The following is a 27552-nucleotide window of genomic DNA, read 5'->3' as shown; positions in this document are numbered from 1 at the left end:
GATCATGGAGGCCTATGAAAACTTTATGGTGGTTCTTTTTATACATCTCTTACTTATTCAGTCTCTCTTTCCAACTTGGTGCAGACTAATTTCGATCAATGTTTGAGTGCCGCTTGGGCAGAGATGAATGGTATGTTGTGGCGGTGAATCACTGCATCTCGCTGGTAAAGGAGCTAAAATTAGCGTGTTCGCCTGGGCGTTGTGTTCCCATCAATGCTGATGGAGCTGGAGGCGATAAATACTGTACCTGTGTCTACTGCGGAGTCATTTAACCTGGGTGTGGATGCCGATTAAAACCGTTCCCATTGCACTGAAGGGCCAGATGTTAGGTGGGTTTTTTTGTGCAATGGAAAAGGGGCCATAGTGGACAACAACTGACACAACTGTGAACATGACATTGTGAAAGAAGAATGATGTTGGTGCTAAATGAAACTGAGCAACAGAGGAAGGGTCACAGTTCTTCATTTCTTAGTTTTTTCTACAGATAAGACTGCCAAAATAATACACACAGCCACTGTTGGTTTACATTCTTGTTACTGGAAGTCGGTTCCTAGCAGGTCAGCCATCAACATGTAGTCTGTGATGTCTCTTCGATCCTTTCTTTATTGAGCTGTGTTTTGTCCTCCTCAGATGATGAATCCATGATTTCTCTTCTCTTTGAGAGTACAGAACATTTAATTTTTAGCCCCCACTGATGACTGCTTAATGTTACATCTCTGTAAATGCCCTTGTAATAGATTTTTGTCATTTCATTTTTTTATTAATAAAAAACATATTGGTCATTACAAAGTATTAATGACTTGCTCGGATATGATGCGGCAAAACATCTGGTCAAGTAGTGGTCATTAATGGTACTTTATGAGACTGAGTCCCACCCAGCTGGGACCATGGACACACTTTTATTAGCAGATGGCTCATCTCTTTGCATTCCCACTCTGTAATACCACCATTCTTAGTCTAGTGAGCACCACCCCTTAAAGAAAAGCTTAACACCGAAATCAGCTGTGGTTAGTTCCACCCTTCACAAGATGTCTTAGACATACGTTCAAGAGCATCAATTTTAAAGGTAATGGTAGTGGAAAAAACAACAGGAACACAATGCGATACATTGACACTTAGGGCCTCGTGGAGGTGTAGCGGTTTGTCAGCCAAGACATTTTGGTTGAGTCTGGTTGCTATGATACAGAACGTCTGGTGGAGAAACATGTCAGCGCAAGATGAAGTATTTGCTTTGGATGACGGGAAAGGTGAAGCACATAGGGAGAAAGGACGGATCCGACGGTCTGTGTGAAACATATATTATATGTTTATATGAACAGATTTGTCCTCTATTGTTGTTGTTCAGCAGTTGTACATGTAAGATTTGACAGTTTGTCTTTATGGTGTTTGTCCATCCTCTGCTGTGATTGAATGGCTCCAGTGGCAATGATGAGCACAGCTTTTTTACACAAAGTTGTACTGTATTTTTTTCAACTGTCAGTGCTCTTAAAAAAAAAAAAAAAAAAAAAAAAAAAACAGCATTAGAAAGACACTCAGTGCCTTGTTGTGCTGCAGGTGCCTATAGCACAGTGAAAATACATGATGATCTCACTGCAAAGCATTCAAAAAGTACGCTGTACAGACAAAATGCTTTGGTGGATATGACCCCTAAAGATGCTACCAGTGTCAAGGATTGATGTTCCTCTCATCCAGTGGGTTATCTTTACAGTTTGGTGTCTGATATGCACTTTTTTGGGAACCTACACCTGCCTAAACTAATGCAAACATAAGTATGGTGGAGTCTCCTCTTAAAAGTTATTTTGGGAGGCAACCGCAAACATATTTTGTCATTTAGTTTGAAGAGCTTTATGGCCACTGTGCACACGCACAACTTCACCAACTGGAAAAACCTTTTCTGTACAACAAAACTAACATTTTTATCATCTTGCATATGCACTGTATGTGGCTCCTCAATTTAAGATCTCCATCAATTAAGCTCCGACTGGCATACAACAGTAGCTATCTAAATCATCCGACTGAGGTGGTCACTTGTTGGAACAAAATAGGATATAATGGCTTTCATTTAGTAAGTGCATTGGTCTTCTGTGATGATTCTGTGCTGTTTCTGATGGAAAACTGCATATCTGAAGCTCCATTAATAAATATTTCATATATTAACATCAATCAAATTACAGTATCTCATGTAAAGGAAGCCACAGCTGTTAAATCTTCTTTGAATGGAGCTACAATGAGGTACTGTAACTCCACAACAACACTTAAAAAAACAGTTCATACCTCTGCAGCTGTGCAATTGTCCAACAGACAGATAGTGTATAATCTTGTGGTTGCAGCTTAACATTTAAAGATTTAGCACTAAAGTTACTGTCTTGTTCGGTGCACATAAATGAGCCAATATTTATCTCTCCCTGATTTAACAGAACTGAGTGATGAATGGGACCCCTCTCCATTTTTAATACCCTCAATTCAACAACACAATCGAAAAGGCTCCAGCACTGCAGATAGTGCACTCTCTTCAAAGCAATGAAAGAGGGAAGCAATAATTACAGAAGGGAGGTGAGGGAGATAAAAGTCATGGCATAGAGGAAGATATTGTTACTGCGTGGCACTTTATTTCACCCCTCTTCTTCTCTTTGTCAGCAAGGCGGGAAAAACGATATCATACATTTGAGGAGGATTAGTAAAATTGGTTGCACTGCGTACTACATGTGCACTGAGGATACAATTATGTGCTTGATCTTGATGAGACAGCTGTGTGGAGGTGCTGCACTGTATTATATGACACAAACTGGTATTTGGTGCTATTATAGGTATAATCAGGGACAGAACAAGCTGATTCCCATCATGGTGGATGAATGGGGTTTGATTACAGAGGAGCCATTACCAGGCTTAAGTACATGAGCTAAATAATAGGTGTCCCAGGGCGTTGTTAGAGAGAAGAGTGAGGGAGAGCAAGATGCACAGATGTGTGTGTGTTTATGTATGTGTGTGTGTTTATATGCTCCACTGATGTTTTGGCTGTTGAATAATTCAGAATGGAAGCTCAACTGTGGTAAATGAAATTCTGTACACATTACTCGCTGATGTATGTACAAGAAAGGGGAATTGGCGGTTTACACATGCCATCATGGCTTTTGGATAGACACTGTTTAATTAAGCTGAGAAATACAAGGCCTTAAAAGGAATACTTTGACATTTTTGGAAATGTGCTTATTAGCTTTCTCGCTGAGTCACAAGAGAGGATCAAAACCCTCTCATATCTGTCCGTTATATATAGCAGCCAGTTAACTAATCTTACAGTAGCTTAGCAATAAGACTGGAAACAGAAAGAAGCAAGTAGCCTGCCTCAGTCAGAAATAATACTGAATTCAATACTTCTAAAGTAAACTAATTAACACATTATAAGTCGTTTGTTTATTCCACACAACAACCACAGAGTAAAAACGACAATGGAGTTTATGGAGTTTCCACTGGTTGCCTGGTAACTGCTCTCAGCAAATAAATACTCTGGCACATAACTGCCTATAAAAGCTCAAAACAAATAATGTATAACATTTTAATTAGTGAGCTTTAGAGGCTCTTTTACATGGATTTTGTTACCTTTGGGCAGAGCCAGTCTCACGGTTTTCCTGTTTTCCAGTCTTTGAGCTAAGTGAAGCCAATCTGTTGGCTATAGCCTTATATTTAAAAGACAGATGAGAGTGACATCTGTGTTATCAGATTCTAATGAGTTCATCCTTTGAGTCGTGAGACTGACGCAAGGTTACAATGACATTTGAAACTTTGACTACCAAAATCTAATCAGGTCATCGTTGAGTCCAAGTAGGTGTTTGTACCAAATTTAAGGAAATTCCCCCAAGGTGTTCTTGATATATCATGTTCACAAGAATGAGAAGAACGCAAAAACAAAGAGACATTGACCTTCAACCACCAAATTCTAATCAGATCAACCTTGTGGACGTTTGTGCCAAATTTGAAGAAATTCTCTCACAGCGTTGATGAAATATCGCATTCACGAGAGTGAGACGGACCAGGTCATAGTGACCTTGACCTTGTATGGACAACACCACACTGGAGAATGTGGACTACTTCCCCTACCTTGGCAGCCTTCTCTCCTCCAGAGCTGACATAGACTCTTAAGTTAACCATCGTCTGAGCTGTGCCAGTGGAGCATATGCCAGACTCCGTACCAGAGTCTTTGACGACCAAGACCTGAGGGCCCAAACAAAGGTCCTGGTTTGCAAAGCCGTGATCCACCCCACCCTGCTGTATGGAGCTGAAACTTGGACCACATACAGTAGACACCTGAAAGGGCTGGAACAACAACAACAGCATCCTGGAAGAAACAAACCAAGCAACACCAACTGCGATGGACAGGCCACGTCATTTGCATGCCAAGCAATTGTCTACCAAAGCAGATTCTGTACTCCCAGTTAAAGGAAGGACAGCAGGCCCCTGGTGGGCCAAAGGCGCACCCTGAAAAAGTTCAACATCACATCAGCCAACTGGGAGGACCTTGCTCTGCACAGGCACAACTGGAGGAAGGCAGTGCAAGGGGGGGCACCACAGTACGAATCTGGACCATCAAGGACAGAAACAAAAAGGCTCCACCACCACCACCCACCACCTCTACTTTCCCTTGCCCACACTGCACCAAGATATGTGGATTACGGATCGGCCTCTACAGCCATCTGAAGACCTACAAGTAGACAACCCTATGAAGAGGACAGTCATACTCACTTCGAGTGACCGCCGATGATGATGATGATGATGATGATGATGATGGACAGATGGACAACCCGCAAACACCCTCTCTGACTGCCTTCAGGAAATCAAATCCTGGCTCTTCTACACCTTCCTCAAATTAAACAGTGATAAAACTGAGTTACTTCTCACTGGCACCAAATCCACCTTAGCAACAATTGACAGTTCCACAACTTGATATTGATAACTCCTCAGTTTCCCCCTCCCCACAGGTTAAGAGTCTGGGTGTCATCCCCGGCAGCACTCTATCATCCCAAACTCACATCAATAATGTCACTCGGTCTGCCAACTTCCATCTACACAATATCAACTGCCTCCAGCCCGACCCTCACACCTCACAGTACTGCCAGTCTTGTTCACGCCCTGGTTACATCCCGTATAGATTACCGTTACTCCCTCCTTTTTTATCTCCCTCTCAAGTCCAGACCTGCTGTTCACATCATCACCAGAGCCCCCTCCATCTATCACATCACTCCTGCCCTTCAGTACGACTCCCATCCACCTAGCCACACACATCCACTATTAACACAGAATTTCATTCACTGTAAACTTTCTTTGCTTAACATTTATTTGTTATGTTATTTAAATATTTGTTTATTTTATCTTACTTCATTCCTTAACTCACTGACTTTTTAATCTGCTGTCATTTTCTCCATCATTGCCTGTAAGGTGACCCTAAGTGTCGTGAAAGGCGTCTATAAATAAAATGTATAATTATTATCAACTTATTAGCTTATTGACTGACGATCAGAATTTCATGACTTGAGACTTGATTGACATACAGTACGGACTCAACTTGCTTATAACTTGCTTGAGATTTGAAGGTTAGGACTTGAGACTGGTGACTTACACGTGTGACTTGCTCCCACGTCTGCAGTATAGCAATAAAACCTACGACAACAGCCTTATTATATAATAGCTGCAGTGTGATAAACAGACTTGCCTTTAATATTTTAATGCCCAGCAGTGCATGTGCAATCAGATTCTGAACCACAACTACAGCAGCATTTTGAGTTTTACTTTTGCAGTATAACACTGTGAACACAAGAGGACAACACAGATCCTTCATCAATACTCCATATGCTTTTGGGATGCATTGGTTGAGTCAAAGAAATGCAATGTGATTATAACAATATATAATATGAGCACATTGGAGATACATTCACACAAGGCCTTGCTAAAGTGATGGGTTCATTAAGTGTTAACATAGCTGCTGAAAACTAGGCTGAAGTGCAGTTTTGAGCATCTAAATATGATTCACTTCCTTTCACATCGTGTCCTCGACACCCAATAATAATAATCCAAAAACAACAAAGCAGCAGACACAGAGTGTCTCTCCATTTGTAGTCCCTGACATGTGTGTCCCCTGTGAACGCTGTTAAAAATCAGTTTTCATGCTTGCTTCCCAAAACTCTACTTAACCTTGGGAGCTGGTCCATGAAACAGTCTGTGGGCTGTGTGTGTACGTGTGCTGCAGAGGTTGTGCTCCATGACTGATTATCAGAGATGTCAGTGATTTTCTTGGCACTGCTGTTTGGCCTGCAGCTGCAACATTTAAATCATCAGATGGGCTCGGCAGGACTCTGACCTGACTTGGAATACATTTTAGGATAACCTAAAGGCTAACCCTGTCTGAGCTCTGCTACTCAATATCATCAATTTTTTATTTATCTTGAGAAACTGCAAGATTTGAACTTCTTGAGGCTGCATATCAGCTGACGAATGACTGCTCAGGCTTTCTTATCAAGCAAGAGTAATGCTATTGTGCCACCATGTGGACAGTGATCTACACCACACTGAGTGATGTGAAAATACATAAGACTACCTGAAGAATACAGGATGTAAGTGACATTAGAGTCATTTCTATGTCTGTGGTTAAGTATAGTTTTTTAAAGCTTATATTTTGATGGATGCAGACGAGGTTAGGTTGACATGTTGATCTTGAGTATTACCAGGTGACTTTTATCATTTATTTTATTAATATATATTTATTTTTCTATTTATTTCAAATTAGTTGTACACCTATTTTTTGCCTATGTGTGTTATTCAATATTATTTTATTTTATTAATTTACCACATTGCTCTAATGAGCTGGGAGGGGGTGGTAGTGGGGTAAAAAGGTTAATATTTGTGTTTAAAAAGAAAAACATGAATCTGTGCCACTGTATCATCATATTTGAAAATTGCAGAATAAAATTAAGTTACAAAAAAAACCTTATATTTTAATTCTTCTCGAGGATCTTTAAAAAGTATATATTTAAAAAGAGGAAATAAACAATTTGACACTCTGACTTCTGGCCTTCAACTTTACATTAATTATTTTTGTGGGTCTACTATATTGTATATTTAATCAAATTACTGGGGAAAAAAACTAAAAAAAAACAGGTTTAATTTAATCTTAATTTAACCTCGACATAATGAAGTGTAAAGCAGCTTTGTCTAAATGGAAGATTTGAAAAATTAAATGCACTTTTAGGAATCTGCAGCACTTTAAATGTGAAATGACATTTAGGACTTTCACTTTTTATGTTTCTTTTGTTTAATGTTTCATGCTTTTAAAATATTGTGTCTTTGCTGATGCACAAAAAGTCCTCTGAAGGATACTAAAGACTTTACTGTACACATGAAGCATTAATGAAGATTAGCAACACGGCTTTAGCACATTACCACATTAGATCCTGTGGTATGTTACCTCAGGCAGATTGGCTTTGCATGTTGAATGTTCTTTTTTCCAATGTCATACAGCGGAAATGAATTACAATAGCCTGAGGAAAAATGCATGGACTCACTTCAGAGAACAGGTGCATCTTTACAACCATTAAGGTACCTGCTAATAGTGCAGGATTGCATCTATCCAATATGCTCACTAATTACACCTGATTCTAGTTTTTATTGGTCTATAATTAATCTGGCTCTACAGTCAGAGGAAAGGAAATTACTTTGGAGGGCTTTACTGAGCCATGACCCCGGGGACTCACCCTGTTTTATCTTTGGACTGCACGAGTATGCAGATCGGAAGGTGGAGACCAAATCAATTTCTCTGCGTTGGCTCATTAGCTGGGGGCCCTTGGGTGAGCCTGGCTCCGTAGTGATGCCCTTGGTGAAACAAAGCCAAGTCACTTGCAGAGTGGTTTGTGGAGCCAGGAAGTTAGAGGCTGTGAAATGCATACACGTGGCATTAGGAAACACCGTATTGACAGACACTTTGCTGTTATACAGTGTTTAGTGTTTAGAGCAATGGTGGCAGTGGACTTTGAAGGTTGATATTATTTAACACAAACTGTTAGTGGACATTCATATGGATGTACACAAAACCCTGACTATCTTTTCACATCCACATTTAAACAACAATTTCCCAACCAGTTACATCAATCAACAAAACAATTTGGTGGATAATGACACAGACATGAGAAATATCCCCATGACAGCAGGGCACTTATCCAGTTCTCACTGTGACATACGGCATAACATTAATGTGGGTAAACTTGTGTCTTGTGATCCAATAAACAGCTTCCTTTTATAATCCGTTTGGCTGCAGAATGTTAACAGGTCTGCCAGTTCAACACCAACAGAATGCACTGAATTTGAGCAGGATTATGGCTTTTGTTGTTTGGATTATCTGAATCTAATTACCTTGCAGAGGAGCTTAACTGACTCTGCAGCCTATCTGCCTGATTGCTCAGCTGCTGAATGCTGGGGAAATTGATAATTTATGGACCAAACAGACCAGCTAAACATTTATTATTAACGGAAATGAACTTCTGATATAATAAAAGTTGAAGTCACAGACAGATGAGTGTTCGCTGCTGTGAATCTGCAGTATACATCTATTGTAAGGAACATAAAATGGTTGCTCTCTGTCAAAATTCACCAATATCAAGTAGCCTATGTTGTGAAAAGTCTGGGGACATTACAAAAAGTCAACACTGGCTTTCCAAGCTACTTAAACCACCTCTCATCTCCAGCTGCAGCTGTCACAAACCTCAGTAAATCTAAACAGCCTCATCGTCACTACTGTAAGAATACACGTTTGTGCCTGCGAGTAGGAAATGTAATTAACAACAGTATTTCCAAATACTATACGGCACATTAAAGCATGTTTAATGAGGTTTAACTGGGTAAATCAACAGCTGGCAACAGGCAGACAATAATAACTAGACTATAGACCATCTTGCGATGGGATCACACCAACTGCAACACCAGTTCGCAGTTAAATGTGGACCAGAGGTGTAAAGTGGGGGGATCCAGTGGCTCCTTCCCTACTTCCTACACTCTTACTTCCAGTACCCTTGTTCACTATGATTTCAACCACACACCTGTAAAGTGTTGTGAGTGCACCTTGCACAGTTGTGACAAAATCTGTCCGCCGACAGCCAGATGTATTAACACCTGGCATAGCACTCAAAAAAGCTTCTGTGGTAGGTACCGCAATAAAAAGTGTCGTCAAATTCTGTCACAGTGACACACACACGGAGACTCAGAGGGTGAAAACAATACCAGCCCCGCTGTCACGACCCGTAACAAATAGATCTAGAGCAGGCAGGTAGTTATTAAATGGCAACACGCGACAGGTGAGAACGCATATTATGATTACTGAGCATAATATTTACGGAATTTGGGCATGGTGGCTGATCAGACCAGGTCTAAAGTCTTGGCACTGAGGCCCCATGTCTTAGTTCACGTTCAATGCCATGAAGCTGTGATGCTCTGAAGCTCAATACAACTCATATGTTTGTTTGGGCAAATAAACAGTGAACTGGGAGGGATTTGGGGAATTTAATCAGGGAGATTACTTTTTAACTTTGTGACAAAAAATCTTGAAGTACAGTTTCTGGAAGACTTGCCCCCTGCTGGTTATCTAGCTACATAGTTCATTTATGCTGTGGGACTCATCTGATTCTCATTGTACTCAACACACATTCTGTTCTGACATTGCTCATAACTCATCCTGATAATCATAAAAGCTCCATTTTACAGTTACAGACAAGTGTGTTATGTTGGAGAAACAGCAGCTGAAACCATTATCTTTTCTCCCTAAACGATTCACTAAAATTCCTATCGTCTATATAACGAAATAACTAGGCCTGCCTGACAGTTGCAGGGATAAACTTTATGTAAAGAGTAACATCTATTTTATGGCTGCAACTTACTGACACTTATTTCATTAAGATTAATGAGTTGATTATTAATAGATTAGTAATTTTGAGCCTATAAATTGTCAGACAATAGTGATACATACACATCAAAGCCAGCCAGAGACCATGTCATCAAATTACAGCTGAATATTTTTAAACTAAAATTATTCAGTTTACTCTTGCATAATACAAAGAAAAAAATCGTCACAAATAAGATGCTCAAGGTCAGAAAATGTTCGGCATTTTTGCTTTGAAAATATCACTTAAAAGTATCATTTATCATCAAAATGTTTGCCTTTTTTTCAGTTGATTGGGCCAATAAATCAACCGCACCAGTTTACTTAGAAATGTTTTATAATATGAATTTAATTCTTTTTTTAAGATGATTTTTTGGCTTTTGCTTTTATTGGACAGGGTGGATTGGGCGTGTGTGTGTGTGTGTGTGTGTGGAAACCAGGACTGCTTCTGGCAATGACATCACCTTTGTACATGGGACGCCTGCTCTATATGGTATATAGAGCGGGTGTATATAGAGCGAGTGGGCGCCTTCTTTTTCTACTTCAAATAGTTAAATAGGCTCTGGGAAAAGCAAAGTACTTGAGTGATGGCAGCAATAAATAATATTTGGATGAGCAAACAGAAGAACTAAGACTCTTATTAACACCTGATTCTACCTGCATTTGCATAATCAGATCGTTCTCTGCAGCAGCATATGAATAGTCTGTAATGTGTTACAACAACCAGGCCCAGCAGATGGACTATTTGTTGTAAGTGGGGAGCTAAATCTCCCACGTGAAATATTAAATGGTAGCTGAAAGAAAAAGCCCAAGGTAAAGCAACTGTCTCCTCAGTGACATGATGAAATATTTGCGGGAGTTCAAACAGCATTTTATTTTTAAGTCTTCCATGTTCTCACTGCAAGTGAAAGTGTTTTCCCAAGCTTCCCAGCAGGTTTCACAGCATTGAAGAAGACTTGAGGCCCAACACAGCTCTCTATGCAAATGAGCACCAGTAAGATGAGTAGCACAGAACTCTTCCACTCTAAACATGTGCTAACCCAAATGTGCTGTGAAAGAAACCGGCACCGACTTGGGTGAAAAATAAAACCCTGCTTCGCCTCACATTTTCATTCAAGTAAAACATTTTAATGAGAATGTAGGCAATCCAGCAGCTTTCGTCCTTCTCTCTATTGTCAACAATCACCCATTTAATAGTTTTGCTTGCCAAAATAGACCACGGTGGGGGTGCCTGTTTCTTAAACCCAGCCGGCTTTGATCTTAGCTGTGTTTGTGGATTATCAGAGGGAGCTGCTGCATAAGATTTCGCAGGGATAAAAGAAAAGATCAATTCCTTGACTGAGGCTTGGATCTGCCCCATTTACCAGTCGCAGCTTTGACAGAGTCCTCATTAGTACCGTTACACACACACACACACACTGGAACCACTGTCACAGCACCCATGTAGGGCACCGTGACAGAGAAGAAAGTGCTTCGGAATCAGCCGCAGAGCTCAAACTGACACAATTCAATAATTTAAACCACTCAGGCCCCGTATCACACACAGTGTAATTAGACATGTACGTTTCCCTCTGTGGCACATGAAGTATATACAGTACATGCAAGCATCTCACAGGAGGGGTCACAGCAAAGCCCGAGGAAGCCACAAGGGGTAGACAGACTTATAGTTAAAGATTAAAATGTTGGTCATTGCATGGTGGATCTTCCTGCCATTATTTCCTTCAGCTAACTCTGTAAAACTGGATTTAACTTCATACTTTCTGCATCCACTGAGGTTGTGCGTGTGGTAATGTGTGCACTGCCACTGTCCATCCAATCCGCCATCCACAAAATGTGGTGACTCATGACACTGGGATACAAAAATCTATTTCTAGGCCAGCTCTCAGCAGATCCTCAGTTAGCCCTTTCAGCCTCGCTGTATACTCTCATTGCAGTGTGAAAGAGGATCCTGTAAATCCCTGACAGTGTGGGGCTCCCTCGACTTTGTCTGATGCAGGATATGCGTCACCTCAGCCAGGTCCACTGCCATCAGCATGGGCCATGTGTTACCTGCGAGCTGCGACTGAATTTCCTGCTAACAAAAGAATTACGAGCTCTTTATGAGGTGTAACAAGCTCAATAAAAGAGGTGCTGACAGTAATGACAACACAAAGATTTCTAACCATGGCGCCATCGTTGCACACTGTGACACGAGTTTCCTGGGGACTGCTGGTTAGAGAAGCAATAAAAAAAACCTCCCAGCCTGACAGACAGGTCAGGATGCACAATACATACCTATCTGCCTGCATACATTGGGATAACTCTTACACAATCTGGACGAAATCATCCTAATTTTATCAACAAAATAGTCAATATTATTTTTTGAATTTCCTTTAAGTACAGTCACATATTCAGTTCCAACACCAATATGTTAGGAATTAAATGCCAATTTGCCACCACTGTTGCATCATAACACTGTGTTAGTATGTGTAAATTAACTCTGGTAAAACTCCCCTCCAGCTTACCAGTGGCCAGACCTCCCTGCTTATCTCTCAACTCAAATCTACATCATCCAGCAAATTTTTCCTGGCTCTAGTGCTGCTGCGCAGACTGCAGACTATACTTTCATATGACCGCCACCATCGACACAAAGAGTTTTAGAAGCTGACTGAGAGAAAGACCCGCCCCACTCCCTCAACCTCAGATCGAATGGTAAAACTAAGCAGTGCTGATGAAATATGAACCAAGATTCTGTCACTGTGTTGCCTATTTCTCACCTAAAATGTCTCCAGAAACATATTTTAGTGCAATGTTTGTATGAAATATGAGAATTTCTTAACAAGTGGGCACCATTCTCTCTCTCTCATGTCCTGTTAGTGCATGTCACTAACTCGGCTGTACTGCATGTCACTAACTCGGCTTCTTCTCCGGAGCCTTTGTGCTCCACTGTCTGGCACGTTAACTTCTATCACAGCGGTGCCTGGATAGTGTGACGTGTGTGGTTGTGCTGCTGCCGTGGTGTCAAATGCCTCCTGCTGATTCTGTTATCATTAGTCATACTTCTACTGTTATTATACACATATGATTATTGTTACATATGTATACTATCAGATATTAATATATACTTTAAACATATTGTATCACAATAGCCAGAATTATAAGTATAATATTATTACTTTCATTAATGTTGTTGTAAGCTACTGTCATTACCGTCTGTCCTGCATCTCTCTCTGTCTCTCTCTCGCTGTCTCTCTTTCTGTCTCATTGTGTCATACGGATTACTGTTAATTTATTATGCTGATCTGTTCTGTACAACATCTATTGCACGTCTGTCCGTCCTGGAAGAGGGATCCCTCCTCAGTTGCTCTTCCTGAGGTTGCTACCGTTTTTTTTCCTCTGTTAAAGGGTTTTTCCTTATCCGCTGTGAGGGTCCAAAGGACAAAGGGATGTCGTATGCTGTAAAGCCCTGTGAGGCAAATTGTGATTTGTGATATTGGGCTTTATAAATAAAATTGATTGATTGATTGATTGATTGATTGACCATATTGTTTCCTGTATTGTAAAAGCTGAGGTTGAAAAAACTGTAAAACCAAGAAGTGCTTATCACTTATGAACACAATATGAACCAAGATTCTGTAACTGCGCTGCCTATTTCTCGTCTACAATGTTTTCGTCTACTATTGTGAATATAATATGCTAGAATGTACAATGTATGAAGTGTACATACTTTTCAAGAGCAGCTGCAGTACCTGCTAAAAGTTAAAAGAAAAAGTATGCAATTCAGAAGGCACCCTCGCATAACATCACCCACCAGTGGAAGCTTTATTGGTCTGGTGTGGCACAATGTATTCTAGTGTAGGTTTTCATCCTCTTGAGCAAAAGTTATGCCACAGCCCTTTTCCTCTGTTTTCTCTGGTTAGGTAGCACCATTTCAAAAGTATTTGCATCTTTCCACTGCATAGACAGCCCAGTTTTATGAAAAGACCTTTACAGCAGTGAAATGTGCCTTTAAAAGTAGCACTCTAAAACAAGGTATGGTTTTCTGTTAACTGGAAAAAAAAGTTATTCTATTCTCCAGAATCTCTTCAGCTGTTTTATTAGTCCTCCCTTTTCATCTGTCAAACCAAACAGGTATGACATCATGGTTGGCAGCAGTGGCTGTTAATTCTGGTGATTGGAAATGAGTAGGTGAAGTAAAGAAAACATCCATTCCCATCCATTTGGTGTGATGCCAGCCTAGAAGAAATGTTACAGGCTGGACCAGATGAATTCTTTATTAGTGCTTCCCTAAGAGCAATTTAATCAACTGGCAGTAAAATTCCCGCTGACCGAACCTTTACAGTATGCAACAAAAGAGCAGAGCACAAGTCATGGGTTTTCTAAATTACACCCACGCAAGAAGTTGCGTCAACACAAACTTACATAACACGAGTCTTGTAAGTTGCCACAGCATCATTTGATATGTGAATCCCATCATTTGGTCAATGATGTACTTGCAGGCAGCGCAAAAAAACTGATTCAGAGATGAATAATGTCAGAGATTTATAAATAGCCCACAGCAAGAAACTGAGGCAGTGTAGCTCAAAAAACTGTCAGGACAGCGGTGACACTATTACCGTGTCATACTGCAACAGAAAAAGCCAGATGGGTTGGCACTGCAATTACATAAAACCTCAATTTACATTCACCTGAGGCACAACTATGCAGGTTTAGCATCACGCTACTGGAGACCATTAACATTATACGGCTGCAATATGCAACATTAAAATGCAGCATGAGGCCCAAAAAATGCCAGTGTGAAGACATGCTTTGTACTATGTCCAGCAGTCACTAAGGACGATGATCAGTGATTGTTTGGACCAAAGACACACACAAACACGCACACACACAATTTCTTTCTCTTGTAACATGATTCCTCTGTGATTAAAGCAACATAACTGAAGCAGCTCCTTAAGCCAAAAAGCACCCTTGGGAATTTAAACCCACAGTGGGTGTATGTCATAAAAAATTTGGCATATTTCAACACTTTTGGTTTAATATGATCACAATGCAGAACAAACTTATTTTCTTCAGCCCAGAAGCTCTCTTTAGAAGCCACATCATTAGACAGATGCCCCTTAGTGCTCTAACACCATCACTGAGCTGTGTAATCTGGCGCTGACACAGTTGGCATGCATCATTTCTACCCAGAGAATCACAAGATAGATTCGTGACATTGCAGGGGCTGATAACTGCTCAACAGAGGAAGAGATGGATGCCTAATCACCGTACCACTGTGGCTGCTAACAGCCAGTTTTCATATTAGACAAAGCCCCAATTAGATCCAAACTGTCCCAGGTGACAGCTCCCATAGCAACAGGCAGGGATGTCTGCAGTTTCACAGCAATCTCTCATACCACAGGCGTGTCGTAGCATCTTGCCACAGTCAAGTTCCTTAAACCTTAACTAAAGCCTACGATTCATGGGACTTTCCATCAGCTGGATGGATGAACAATTACACTATTCCAAAAACACACACGACACTATGGTTAAAAATACTTGTGCTAATAGTGCACTACTTTGATGTTTAGTAAATAAGAAAGTACCCATTTAGTAGATGCATTAACAGAAAAATGGAAAGCTATTTCAAAGCACTAATGTTGACACTGTTTTCCCAAAGATTCTTTTATACTATACTACTGCCAGTTAACACCAGACAAACATTGTCCTCATACTTGCATGTATCATTTAAGTTGGCATAAATGGAGCCAATAGATGGCACTAAAGCTCAAGTCAAAAGTTTCAGACAGCAACAAATGAGGCAACGGTGGAGGAGGTTGTAATCATTTTAATTTTAATTTAATTCTAATTTAATTTCAATTTAATTTGAATGGAGGAAGCGTTGAAGACGGTGGTGGTCTGTGGGGGCAATAAATACAGTGCAACATGTGAATTGACAATTCTTCTAATTATAATAATACCGATTAAGTCTATTCTACCATTTTTTACATGTCTTCGTCATCTCCTACAGCCGGCTTATTGTGCACAAAACCAAACTGAATGAATGCAGAGTTCAGACAAATGGCTCCATCCGTGTCTGTATATGTATCTAACATTGAGCATAAGAGAGCCCTAAGTCAGTCTAAGAGTAGAAAGAGGGTAAAATTAGGGCGTGAAAATTACAGCTTTTCTCAAAATAACAGCGCACTACAAGCATACACGAAAGTCTATGTTTAGGCTACATCTCTTTAGCCTTGAGTTTACAGTAGCAATATGATATGGATATTTCATGCTGCACAGGTTTAACAGGCTTAAATCTAAAAAGAAAAGAATCAAAAGACATCTTTTTCTACAGAAGACATTTTGACCTGTGCTTCTCTTGATAGCAAGAGAAGCACAGGTGAAATAAATGTAGTCAACGATGGCTCAGTTCCATCAATAGCCCCAGTAAGCATGACAGTAAGTTTGTACAATACCAAAACCCCGGAACCAGCTAACCTAGGGGTGTTTTCACACTTGGTCCTTAAGCTCCCTAAATGGATTCAGAGTGGTGACTCAACATTTTTGTGCATATGTGAACGCTCCAAGAGAACTCAGACCTGGTCTGAGCTCTTGTGCGGGTCACTTAACCTGTACGTTGTAAACACAAAGAGCTCCAGGTTCATTTAGGTCGTTGCCAGTGTATTTAGCCCTCTAGATCACATGCTGTTGCATTGGGACGTTTGAAAAAACAGACAGAACCACGTTGGCCTGTAACTCTTGCAAGGACGCAGGACAAGGAGTAGTTTGGTCCGTGGAAGGTACTGCACATCTTCAGATGTGGAATGTAGAATACATCAAACGGCAACAGTCGATAGCACAGAAATACAAAAGGTTTCCTCCAATTTTAAGTTAATTTGACAGAGAGGGGCTTCATGACTGCACTGCATTGCCACGTCAAAGTAATCACAACACTATAATATATATTAGTGTGAACAGAAAGATGTCTGAGGCCCTATCGGAGCTGAAATTGACCAGAAGAAGAACTGAGTCCTCTTTCAAAGGAACTGACAATGTGAACACAAAAATAAGTCCCTTTTCTGTTGGTCCACTTTTTGGGGCACTTTAAGATGTTCTGTAAGAAACGTCTATCTGCCACCATTAATTCACACACTTTACATTCAGTAAAAACTGTCATCAAGACAACGAGAAACAGCTGGTCAAGAAAAACTCTGGCTGCCTATGGAAAACCCATCATCTCTCTTTTTCTTCAGTTGACCAGTTACTATTTTAAGTGAGTTAAATGTGATTATGTATGGGTTAATAAAACTAATTTACTAACTGTTGTACTGTTCATGCAAGAGCTGGTTCTAATACTTGTCTACAATAAATGGAAAAACAAAGGATTTGTATAACGATTATTTACGCTTAGACACATTTTTCAATAGGAAACTGTGGACTAAAAAGTGTGAAAGCATTAAGTTAATTAGCTGACAGCCACTGCACAGCATAAACAAAGACTTGCCTAACTTAGACACAACCAACCAACACACACAGCAGCACCATAAGCACACATTTGTAGTGCAATAATCACTCTCCTTGCTCTGTTTTGGTCTCCAACAACTCCAGAAAAAAATATATCTTGGTCTTTCACTTGCTAAATTGCTAAACTAACTTTGTTTGTTTGCTGCTGGGCAGGTAGTATAGTTTGTTTATCAGAGTTTGTTTGGCTACTTCGTTTCTCCACGGTGTCACTGCAACATATCTGACATCCACAAACAGCAAGGACGAGGAGTGAATTTGCACCCTCAGTGGATTATTCTGGTTTATTTTTCATTACACTGCACTTTAAGGTAAGGATGACTGCAGCTGTATTTCTCGACACCCACATTTAATCCTTTCAGCATCACACTCAATAATCGCCTTGTGCATTCATAACTTTCTCTCCTCGCCGGAAGCTTAAACCCCTCAATCGTGCGGCTGTACAGAAATCTTACTTGTGTCGCTTTCTGTCACTGCAGGGAGAAGCTGACTTCCCACGCTGGTGGTGTCCATGCTGGAAGGGACGGAAGGCGATGCTCCTGCACGGCCCGTCCTCTGCTGGCTCCTCCAGCCTGAACTGAGGGATCAGATGCCCAAAGGCCATGTCGCCTGCACCAGGTGTGTTGATTAAGTTTAACTTGCTGTTCTCTCCTCTATCTGCGACGCACTGCAGGCTGCATTACTATGAACCTGCAGCTGGAGCGTCTCTGTGTCTGCTCTGCAGGCTGCAAGGCGAAGTGGAGCTGTCTTTTGTTCGAAGTGTAGTCAGGGGACATGCAGGTGTCCTCCAGAGGGTTTCCAGCTCACTGCTATGTCACTCACTTAGTGCTTCACTAATCATAATGGTTTTGACTATAAAAATATTCTATCACAGGCATCAGTGTCCTCATTATGCCTCTCTACCTATATTTGAGATTGAAGGACAAGGTGGGATACAGAAGCACGTGGTTCACCTCCTTATAACTTTAATAGGCTGACTGACCTGAAAGTAGTCACGGTTATGGTTATGATTATTATAATTCAAGTGTTACGCACAAGCTTTAGAGATTTATTAAAGGAGCAGAGTGTAGGATTTAGTGACATCTAGTGGTGAAGACTGCAGATTACAACAGAAGCAGCTAAGCCTAAACTTGAAGCCACTGAGGGGCCGTGCTCGCCTGTCCAAACCGACCACTGCTCATCGGGTGAAAACAAAGAGTCCACTTCTTCTTCTTTGATGCGTGATTTATTGATCACCGCTCTCGTCTTCAATGAAAAACCTGGAAACATCCATGAATCTGTGTCCAAATTTTCAGCATTACATTGAGCAGCGTACACCTGACTTAAAGTGGTCCAGCGTTGCGGTCAAAAAACTATGTGTGCTCCCCCTGCTAGCAGCCCCTGTCCCTCAGTGAATGGTTCATACCGATATTGACAGATGCCCGTGACAATACAGTAACCCTTAGAGGACAAATTAGCAACCTACACATATTTTACACCATGGATGGCTCCTATAACAACTATAGACTGTATAAATAATGGACTTACCTACTGTGTTGTCACCCATTGGTTTGCAGACTGCCTTTTGGAAGCCTAGAGTTCAGCATTTTGGCTGTAGGCATCTTGGTCTCTTGGAGCAAAAAAGTACCAAAATTGGATGAAAGGTTGGAGCTGTGAATGACCAATTGCCGACCTGGAAGCTGAGGTCACAATTGGTAGACAGCCTGTCACTCAAGCTGCCCTGCCCTTGAATATGTGTAACGTTGGACCTTAAAAGAATGTATACGGGAGAGTTATGAAAAAATATCACAGTATTGTACAGTTGACATGAGTGCTGAAATTAGCTTGAGAGGCCAAAACATTTTTTTGTATCAGGCTGTGAACATGTTTGTTTGCGCTGTAAAGTTGTGCAGTTTGAAAAAAGTGTCTATGGGGATTGACTCTGTTTTGGAGCCAGTCTCAAGTGGCCGGTCAGTGAACTGCAGTTTTTGGCACTTCCGAATTGGCTTCATTTTTCAGCCTTGGAAGTTGCTGCTTTATTATAACCAGCTGAAACTTCTTCCATGTGCCCCTCAGTGTTCATTGTTCATGAAAACTGTTTTTTACTGGGAGCCAAATTATCCGCAGAGGTCTCTTGCTCTTTTAAACAAATGAACCCAGTGTTTTAAACAGGTAGAAACACTAAATAAAGCAGTTTCACATTAAAAATCAGTGTTTTTCTGACACTGATCAGCTCGTCATGGAGGGGCTGTTTACTACCTTGGCTGATGTGGAAAATGTAAATGTCCCTATCTAGAGCCAGTGTTTGGTTTGTCTGTTCTGGGCTAGGAACATGGTCGTGCATCATGGTGATCTCAGACAAGAACTTGCTCCCTAGGTAGATACAAAAGGCTCATTTTAAGGTAACACAAATATGCAGATTGTTATTTTCAGGTGATAATTCACTAAAGAAAACAGACTTATTATATTCAATTTCTGCCAATATATCCCCTGAAACCAACACATAGGACCTTTAAGTGTCTTTCAATGATCAGTCCTCATACCAAGTGTGTCAAAGTCACATCTGGCTTCTAGGATATGACTGTTAAATCTTGTGTCAGTGTTTTTTATTTAGCCTTCTACTTTCTGGTGTTATAGTGGGCGAGATAATCTAAAAACTTGGATGCAACAGGGTCAAGTTTTGTTTTTTATACTCCTTATCAAATTGGTTGTATTGTATGGCATAAAACCACCAATACTGGTTTCTGTGGCGAGATCAAGTTGTTCCCCCGCTTTGCCTGCAGCTACAGTTTGGACTCTATTAGTCTGCAACCTTTTGTTTTGATGGCCAGTGTGGTTATCAGCAGCTGTGGTTGCCCTGAATATTCTTGTTGTCTCCTGTATGCCGTGTCCAGAGTGGAATTGTGATATTAAAAATGTATTTGAAATGATGCAAGCTGCATTAATACATGCTCAGCATATTTAGATGCCCACCCTGTAAGTCAAGAGAAAAAGGTGTGTTATACCACAGCTTAAATTCTGAAGGTGAAATCCTCAGCTGACTGCTTCTTCTCTTCAGAATTATGGATCTCCTTTGTCTAATTTAGCCCACAGTTAATTTTACTTGCTCGCTCCATTAAAAGATACTGTATCATTAATTGCCTCATTTTTCAATTAGATGGACTAATAGCTTTCAGAATTAAGATTCTAGTTTACTTAATTGATATTCATGCATCTTGCTTTCCCTGCTCAACAAAGACAATCAAATACTTTAATTATTGAATATTAAGAAACCTTGTTGGCTGTGTATCTCGAAGCTAGCGGGCATTTTCTTTTTGACACAGCACCAGAAACAGGTGATTTATCCTGCAGCAGCTTAAGCTGTATATGAAACACATCACAGCTCCAGTTCAGAAACAGTTTTTTCTCAGCTATAAAGGCCAGAGAATCACAATGTAAATTAATGCTCACATTTATCAGGGATGTTATGAGTGCATTAATCATACTCACGCCTGTCAGATCGAACAGTATCAGGTAGTTAGTTCACAATTTAGCCTCTCCACAAATGGATAATTTCCCCGCAGCCCATCTATATGCAAAGACTTTAAAGTTTTTAAAGTGGAATAGCAGCAGCGGCCGAGTGTCAAAAATAGCATGCTATTAACCTCTCTATCTAAATTTATGGCAGCTCTATAATTAGTGTAGTTGTCAGAGAGTGAAATATGCTGCAGATGTGGGTCACAGTGCAGTGTTCATTACCCAGAGATAATCAGTGCAAAGACACACAAAGCTCTGGTGGAAGTGCACAGTGTTATTCAAACAATTTGACAATAGTGACGCCAATTTATTTCCGTCGGTGGAGTGCTGAAAAACTGCTTTTACACCATTCCTTTTAAACTGTCAGAGATAATAGGTGATTAGCTTTCAGATGAATGAAACACATAGATACAAGTTTTATTTTATTCATTAAGATGGGAACTGCAACGTGTAGACAGCAACAGTCTACACCTCTGCTGCACTCCTATTCATCATTATGTGGTGTTGCATTCGGTGCACACGTCAGGTTCCACCAGAGGGAGCTTTAAGCAAAGCCACTTATGTACAGTACCTGCACACAATGAGACTTACTAACAATATTACTGTTATGTTCCTCCATTGTGCCATATAGGACGACTGTGCACGGTGGATTGCTACATAAATAGATGGCTTTTCTTTTATAATTCATTAACAAACAATGTTCATGGTTTAAATTAGGTTAGACTTGTCTGTGGGGAGCCAGGAAATGAGATCTGGTGATTAGTGATAAGGTCAATGTCCAAAGAAAGAGGAAATATAATCCAGGCCTCACAATCTTAAATAAGAAAAAAACATAGTCCTGCTCCTGAGACTACACAGTCACGTTCCAAAAATTGCCAGCCGCTCCCCTTTTCCTTTATATAGGTTACACATGAGGATTCATATTAGTTACTCTCAACTGATGATGTATGATGTGTGACTTATGATTTCTCTCATCTCATTAAGAACCTATCAGCATCGCAGATAACACGAGAGCTATCCCCAATCAACACCAGGGGGTGCAATTATATAAGTGACTTCAATTATGAAGGCCTCGTGTGGCAATCTCCAAGTATTTACTGCAGATTATAGAGGGAGACCAAGAGCAAAATACGATTTCCTATTAATTAGGCTGCAAAGCTCGCTCAGAGCAAAAAAAAAAAAAAAACCTTATCTGTGTGATGACATGTTTTTAACACTTTTGTGTTTGGGTTAATTAGGGTGTAAGTGTCCGTGTTAATCCATAATTGTGACACATCATGCTATTAGATGATATGCAACATCAGTGATGTGGCCTAAAGAGGCTGAAAAAATCAGCAAATTGTGAAAATTAAACATTATCTGTAACACTTGAAATCACCATCTTGATGGTCAAAACTGTACCCAAATGACGTCAATGCACTAAACGCATTCATAGGTGTGTGTGTGTGTGTGTGTGTGTGTGTGTTTGCATCCCAGTGAGATGGATTTATGACAGTGTCATCACACATGGCTAATCATGTGGAACAATGGGCACAGAAATGTGATCCGGCCTTGAAAATCCGATTTTGTTTAATATGCATGCTGTGTTTTGAAAAGATGTAAATTTAGCAAGCAGTCAGCAGCCGACTCCTCAGCAAACAGATGTCAGAGAACGCGTCGGTAATTGCATTATTCACGATGGCTCGTTCATGTGCATTAACTCAGAGCGTTATTTCCACTTGTTCAACCCACTTTCGGGACAACTTGTCATACCTTTTGTGTGCATCCTTGGAGCGGAGATAAAGTCACACCCTGTCTCTTTAACCAGGGCTGACACGGCCCCTCCATCTTGGCAGCTCGATAGATTGTCAACATAAGAAGAACTTTTAAGAGGGAGGAGATAAATGTCAGTCAATAAGTGGCTGACAGGTCAATAGATATCGCTGACCTTGTTGCCATGGGGCCAAGTGTCACGTTGAAAGGCTGGAGATCGAGAGAGACCGCTGAGGAGGATGAAGAAGAAGGAGCCCCCTGCCCCAGTGGCTCTGTCCTCAGCCACTTTAAGACCTCAGATCTTGATGGGCTTAGTTATACAGCTGTATAGAAGGGGACGTCCATATCTGTATTAAATACCTCCAAGATCCGTAACAGTGTTGTTGTGTGTTTAAGACATGGATGTTTAAGACAGGGCACTGGGGAGCACTTCATCCCAGCACTTTATAAGAAAAGAAAAAAAAGCAGACCTCATGCTTTTTTCTAATGAAGTGCTCCACGTGGGTTATTGTTTCTAAGACAACGATATCTTGACATTGGCTCGGAACAGACGGTTGACTACACAGTTAACAACAAGCTACCACACATATGGTGATAAAATCACACACAACATTCTGTCTCCGGCCGATCTGCTCCCACAAATGGGCTTTTCGATCTGTGTTTTGATACTTGTGTCATACAGCTCAGGACAGACAGTAGCTTAAGGAGCGACAGTGACATCACCAGATTCTATGTTTTCCTTTGAGGCTTTTCCTTTTATGGACTTTGAATCCAATGCTAGTCAAGCTACTCAAGATTCACTAACGCTATTGAGGTTTAAAATTTAGATGAGAAGAGCCAGGCAGTAGAGGTATGACACACATTTCAGCTGATGAAATGTTAAAACACTTTTTTATTTGGTGCATGGGCTGCACACTTTTACAACTGGAGAATGTAATTACTTTAGGCTTACAACAGTGGTAAATACAAATTAAAATGTTAATAAATAACTAATTTATTTCCATATAGCAGTGACATTTTTGTCAAGGCCACTGGGAGCCACTGGAGATGGGCTAAAGAGCTGCACGTGGCTCTGGAGCTGCAGGTTGCCTACCCTTACCCTAAGAGAATGTAGTGGTGCCCCACTCATTTGAATTAAAGTGCTTACCAGGTACGTCTGCAAAAAAAGCTTTTCTGAAGCTTCTGCATTTTTTAGCCTGTGGATATTGTCTTCATATGCATCTTCATTACTTTTTTTTTTTTTTTTAGATATTTCTTGGGGCATTTTAGCCTTTAATTGATAGGACAGACAAGTGTGAAAGGGGGAGAGAGAGAGAATGACATGCAGCAAAGAGCACAGGCTGGAGTGGAACCCCGGCCGCTGCGGCAACAGCGTTGTACATGGGGCGCCTGCTCTATCCACTAAGCCACGACGCCCCAACATTCATTACTTTTAAATGAATATAAAAGAAATGTAGAGTAGCCTAATTAATACAAATTACTGGTAAGTGTTTTAACAATACTACAAGTCTTCAGCCTCTGTATTCAGGTAAGTGGGGCTTTGAGCTCTGTCATTGTAAGCATAACAATGCTAACAAACTGATGTTTAGCAGCAGGCACATGCACAGATAGAGCCCAGGTGGTGCTCAAGTACTGGTCCTTTTGCCCTCTGACTAGACAAGTGCCCTTTTGCAAGACATGTTTCTTTTCTTTTTTTTTTAAAAGATTATTTTTGTTGGCTTTTTAATGACAGGACAGAAGGTGAAATGGGGAGACAGAGAGAGAGTGGGGACTGATATGCAGCAAAGGGCTGCAAGCCGGATTTGAACCCGCGGCCACTGCAGCGAGGCGATGCCTCTATAACATTGGGTGCCGGCACTATCCACTACGCTACCGATGTCCTTTTAATCATTTTACATTTAGTTAGCATCACTTCTCAGTTCAAAGTGTGTTGTGTGTCCGATAACTGCATTTGACTCGAGCCCCTGCCCCTCTCTCTTTAACATCCTCTGTCAGAGCCACTGTTAACAAACACAAATCACACCCTGAGGAGCAGTATTGTGTCACCCTGACCTGCTGCCATGGACAGCCAGGTAACAATAGTGATTGCCCTGAGCTTTGGCATTGTTTGTCACGGTTGGGAAATGAATCCACTCTGAAAACATCCGAATACAGCCAGGCTAATTTAAGCAATAACCCACCATTGAGCTTAACAAGTAGGCTAGTCTGCCGTAAAACCACAGTCTCCCTTCAATTCTGTGGCAAAGTTCAACAGCTGCTTGTGGCGAGCACAGACAGACGCCAAACTGCTTTTCCATTTCCACATGTCTTTATGAACCAAAACTCAACTTGAAATATTGTTTACATCTCCCATACAGCAGCTTTGAAAATTAATTCAAACAAATCTGACATGCATTTTGATGCTGCACGAACATGCAAAGAGCGCAAAGGAGCCCTAAGCTGCAACAGCTGTGTGTGTGTGTGTGTGTGTGTGTGTGTGTGTGTGTTCTCTAGGATTATTTGATTAAAGCTCATTCAGAAGATACTTATAAGAAATAGTATATGACAATTTATAAAGGAAAGAGGAGGAGAAGACAATGAGAAGAGGAGGACGCTTTAAATCTGATTGTTGTAATTGAACTCAGGCCTATTTGTAGATGGGAGGGTAGATTGGTATATTGATTATTCTATTCATTTACAAAACAGCGTTTTTAATTTTGTGTAAAGATTTGATGAATGTGAATGGTTATTTATCTTATAGTGTGCACAGTGTGGCATTGTTGTCTCTGTTGTTGCCTGTTATAAATGTACATAAATGTATAGTAAATGTAGAAAGTGTATGTGTAGCAGCTGCTAGGTGTATATAGTATGGATGAGACACCTCAGACAGACATTTCCCCCGATCATTCCTGTGCACAAACGTATTGTATGTACTTCAGCCTCAAGAGCTCTGCTGGTGCCGGCAGACACACAGACACGTCCTGGCAAGGCGCACTTTGCAAGCGAACGAGAAAATATTCCTGCATGCCCACATGCAAAATATTTCTCTGGAAGGACTGCCCTTTTTTTCCACATGAACACCTGTTTACCGCACATATTGTACATATTTACTTTGTTTACCTTTTTAAATAAGCGCCTCAGCTTGCCAACATTTGCTATTTAGCACTAAACAAAGTACAGCAGAGGCTGATGGGAATTTTAAATGTTGACCTGGTTTTAAGTATTGGTATTGTCCAAGTACTTGACAAATTAAAATTCTGATCTGTTGATGGCAGGAAGTGTCAAAGGATCACTGGCAAGCTATTTCATTTCATCCTTAAGGGGGTATTAATGATGTCATTTCATGGCTGAAGGAAATCAGAGGATCACCAAAGTCAATAGGATTAATCATCTGGGCATTGTGAATGTACTAAATTTTGTATGAATCTCGTCAGTGTTGAGATATTCTAGTGGTTAAGTGAAAATTTGTCCTGCTTGTGGCAAGACAGGAAATGTCAGGGGATCTCCAAAGTCACTAGGATTCTGGGGACTATGAACATCTGTACAAAATGATACAGCATTTCCTAACTGTTCAGGTCTTTAAGGTATTTTTTAGAGTTAACTCAAGTTGAGAAACTATGCTTTTATGTTGATACATACGCACAGTGCCTTGCAAAGTAAATTGTATGAAAAGAGGCTCAGATTTCATCACACCCCATCTAAATACTGTACACCAAGATCAGCTCAGAGGAGGTTTGTCGGAGACAAAAATACATTTCTGAACCCACTGCAATCAAAAAACTGAACATGACGTGACACATCTATGTCAATCAGGAGTGTGAGATATGTGGTGTTATTCTTGTTTTGTATTTGCTCTCTTGTGAGGCCAAAATCCAAATCAAGATGCCGCAAGACCAATTAAGTTGTCATTGAATATTTTATTTGCAAATGAAAGAGTAATAACTCAGAAGTCGTAAAAATATACATTTTTTTTTTACTTGTGATATTTACATGGATTGTTTTCATCAAACGAACAAACAAAAAAATTCCGTACTGTTTTATAAAACCAAAGAGAAGCCATGGCAGAAGAACGGATGAGAGTAAAGAAAACAAAAGTGTCTTACATTTCCCTTTAGTGATGCCGCGCTGAGCGTGTCTCCCCCTGACGTCGAAACAATGCAGTCGAGAGAAACAGCCAACCACACAGATCCCACACAGGCCGGTGATGAGCACAGCACACAAAAAAAGTGCAAAGTACATGGATGATAAATTCAAAACAAAGAAGAAGACAAAAATAAAGCTTCATAAAATCTTCTGTGAATATATTTACAATTGTAGATTTTCTTTTTTTTTTTCTTTCTATTTTTAGCCGAATACAGTTATGTTACATCAAAGCAAAGCATTCCCGTTCGTCTGCTCAATCTCCTATGACATGCAGGTACCTTTGCTTTCCTTCTTGAGGTTGACTACAGCCCCGTTCATCTCCTCTCTCAAAAGTAGCAATACATCACATTCCCCTATACTGGCATACAAGGCCAAACCACAAAGTCTGAGCATCACTGTGCCCTGCTCAACAGCTTTAATCAGAAATAAAACTGCTTAATAGAACGTAAAACACTGTGGCTACATGAGATTCATACTCCTATCATATAACGCAGAATAAGCATTTAATGGTTTCATGTTTACTGCACCTATGAGTGTTTGATAATAAGACATATATAGTGCAGATGGATACTCTTTTAAAGAATGATATTGGATGTGCTGCTGACACTCTGAGGTGTGTTAAGACGTCCCTCCTCCACTCTCATCTGAACTGACAAAAGCTCCTTAAAATTCATTTGTTGGAAAGAGCGCAAGTTTGTCAGGCCACGAAGCTCCACACACGAGAGGAGAGATGCAACGCGAGGGCTCATAAACTGGGGAATCTGCCACCTGAGACTTGCAGTTGCTGGAAA

General features: G+C 40.6%; 1 protein-coding gene across 1 annotated transcript in view; it reads right to left on the bottom strand.

Annotated features, from left to right (window-relative positions):
- Positions 1-18133, bottom strand: part of gramd1bb (GRAM domain containing 1Bb) — a 162087-nt gene extending 143954 nt beyond the window's left edge. The window contains exon 1 of the mRNA XM_049575606.1: positions 17848-18133. Coding sequence (XP_049431563.1) covers positions 17848-17996 — 149 coding nt within the window. The 5' untranslated portion in view covers positions 17997-18133. The remainder of the gene's footprint in view (positions 1-17847) is intronic.
- Positions 18134-27552: the final 9419 nt, after the last annotated feature.

Source organism: Epinephelus fuscoguttatus, linkage group LG5 (genome assembly GCF_011397635.1).
Source record: "Epinephelus fuscoguttatus linkage group LG5, E.fuscoguttatus.final_Chr_v1".
NCBI lineage: Eukaryota > Metazoa > Chordata > Actinopteri > Perciformes > Serranidae > Epinephelus > Epinephelus fuscoguttatus.
Note: the sequence above shows the minus strand (reverse complement) of the source record. Positions and strands in the feature narration are given on the sequence as shown.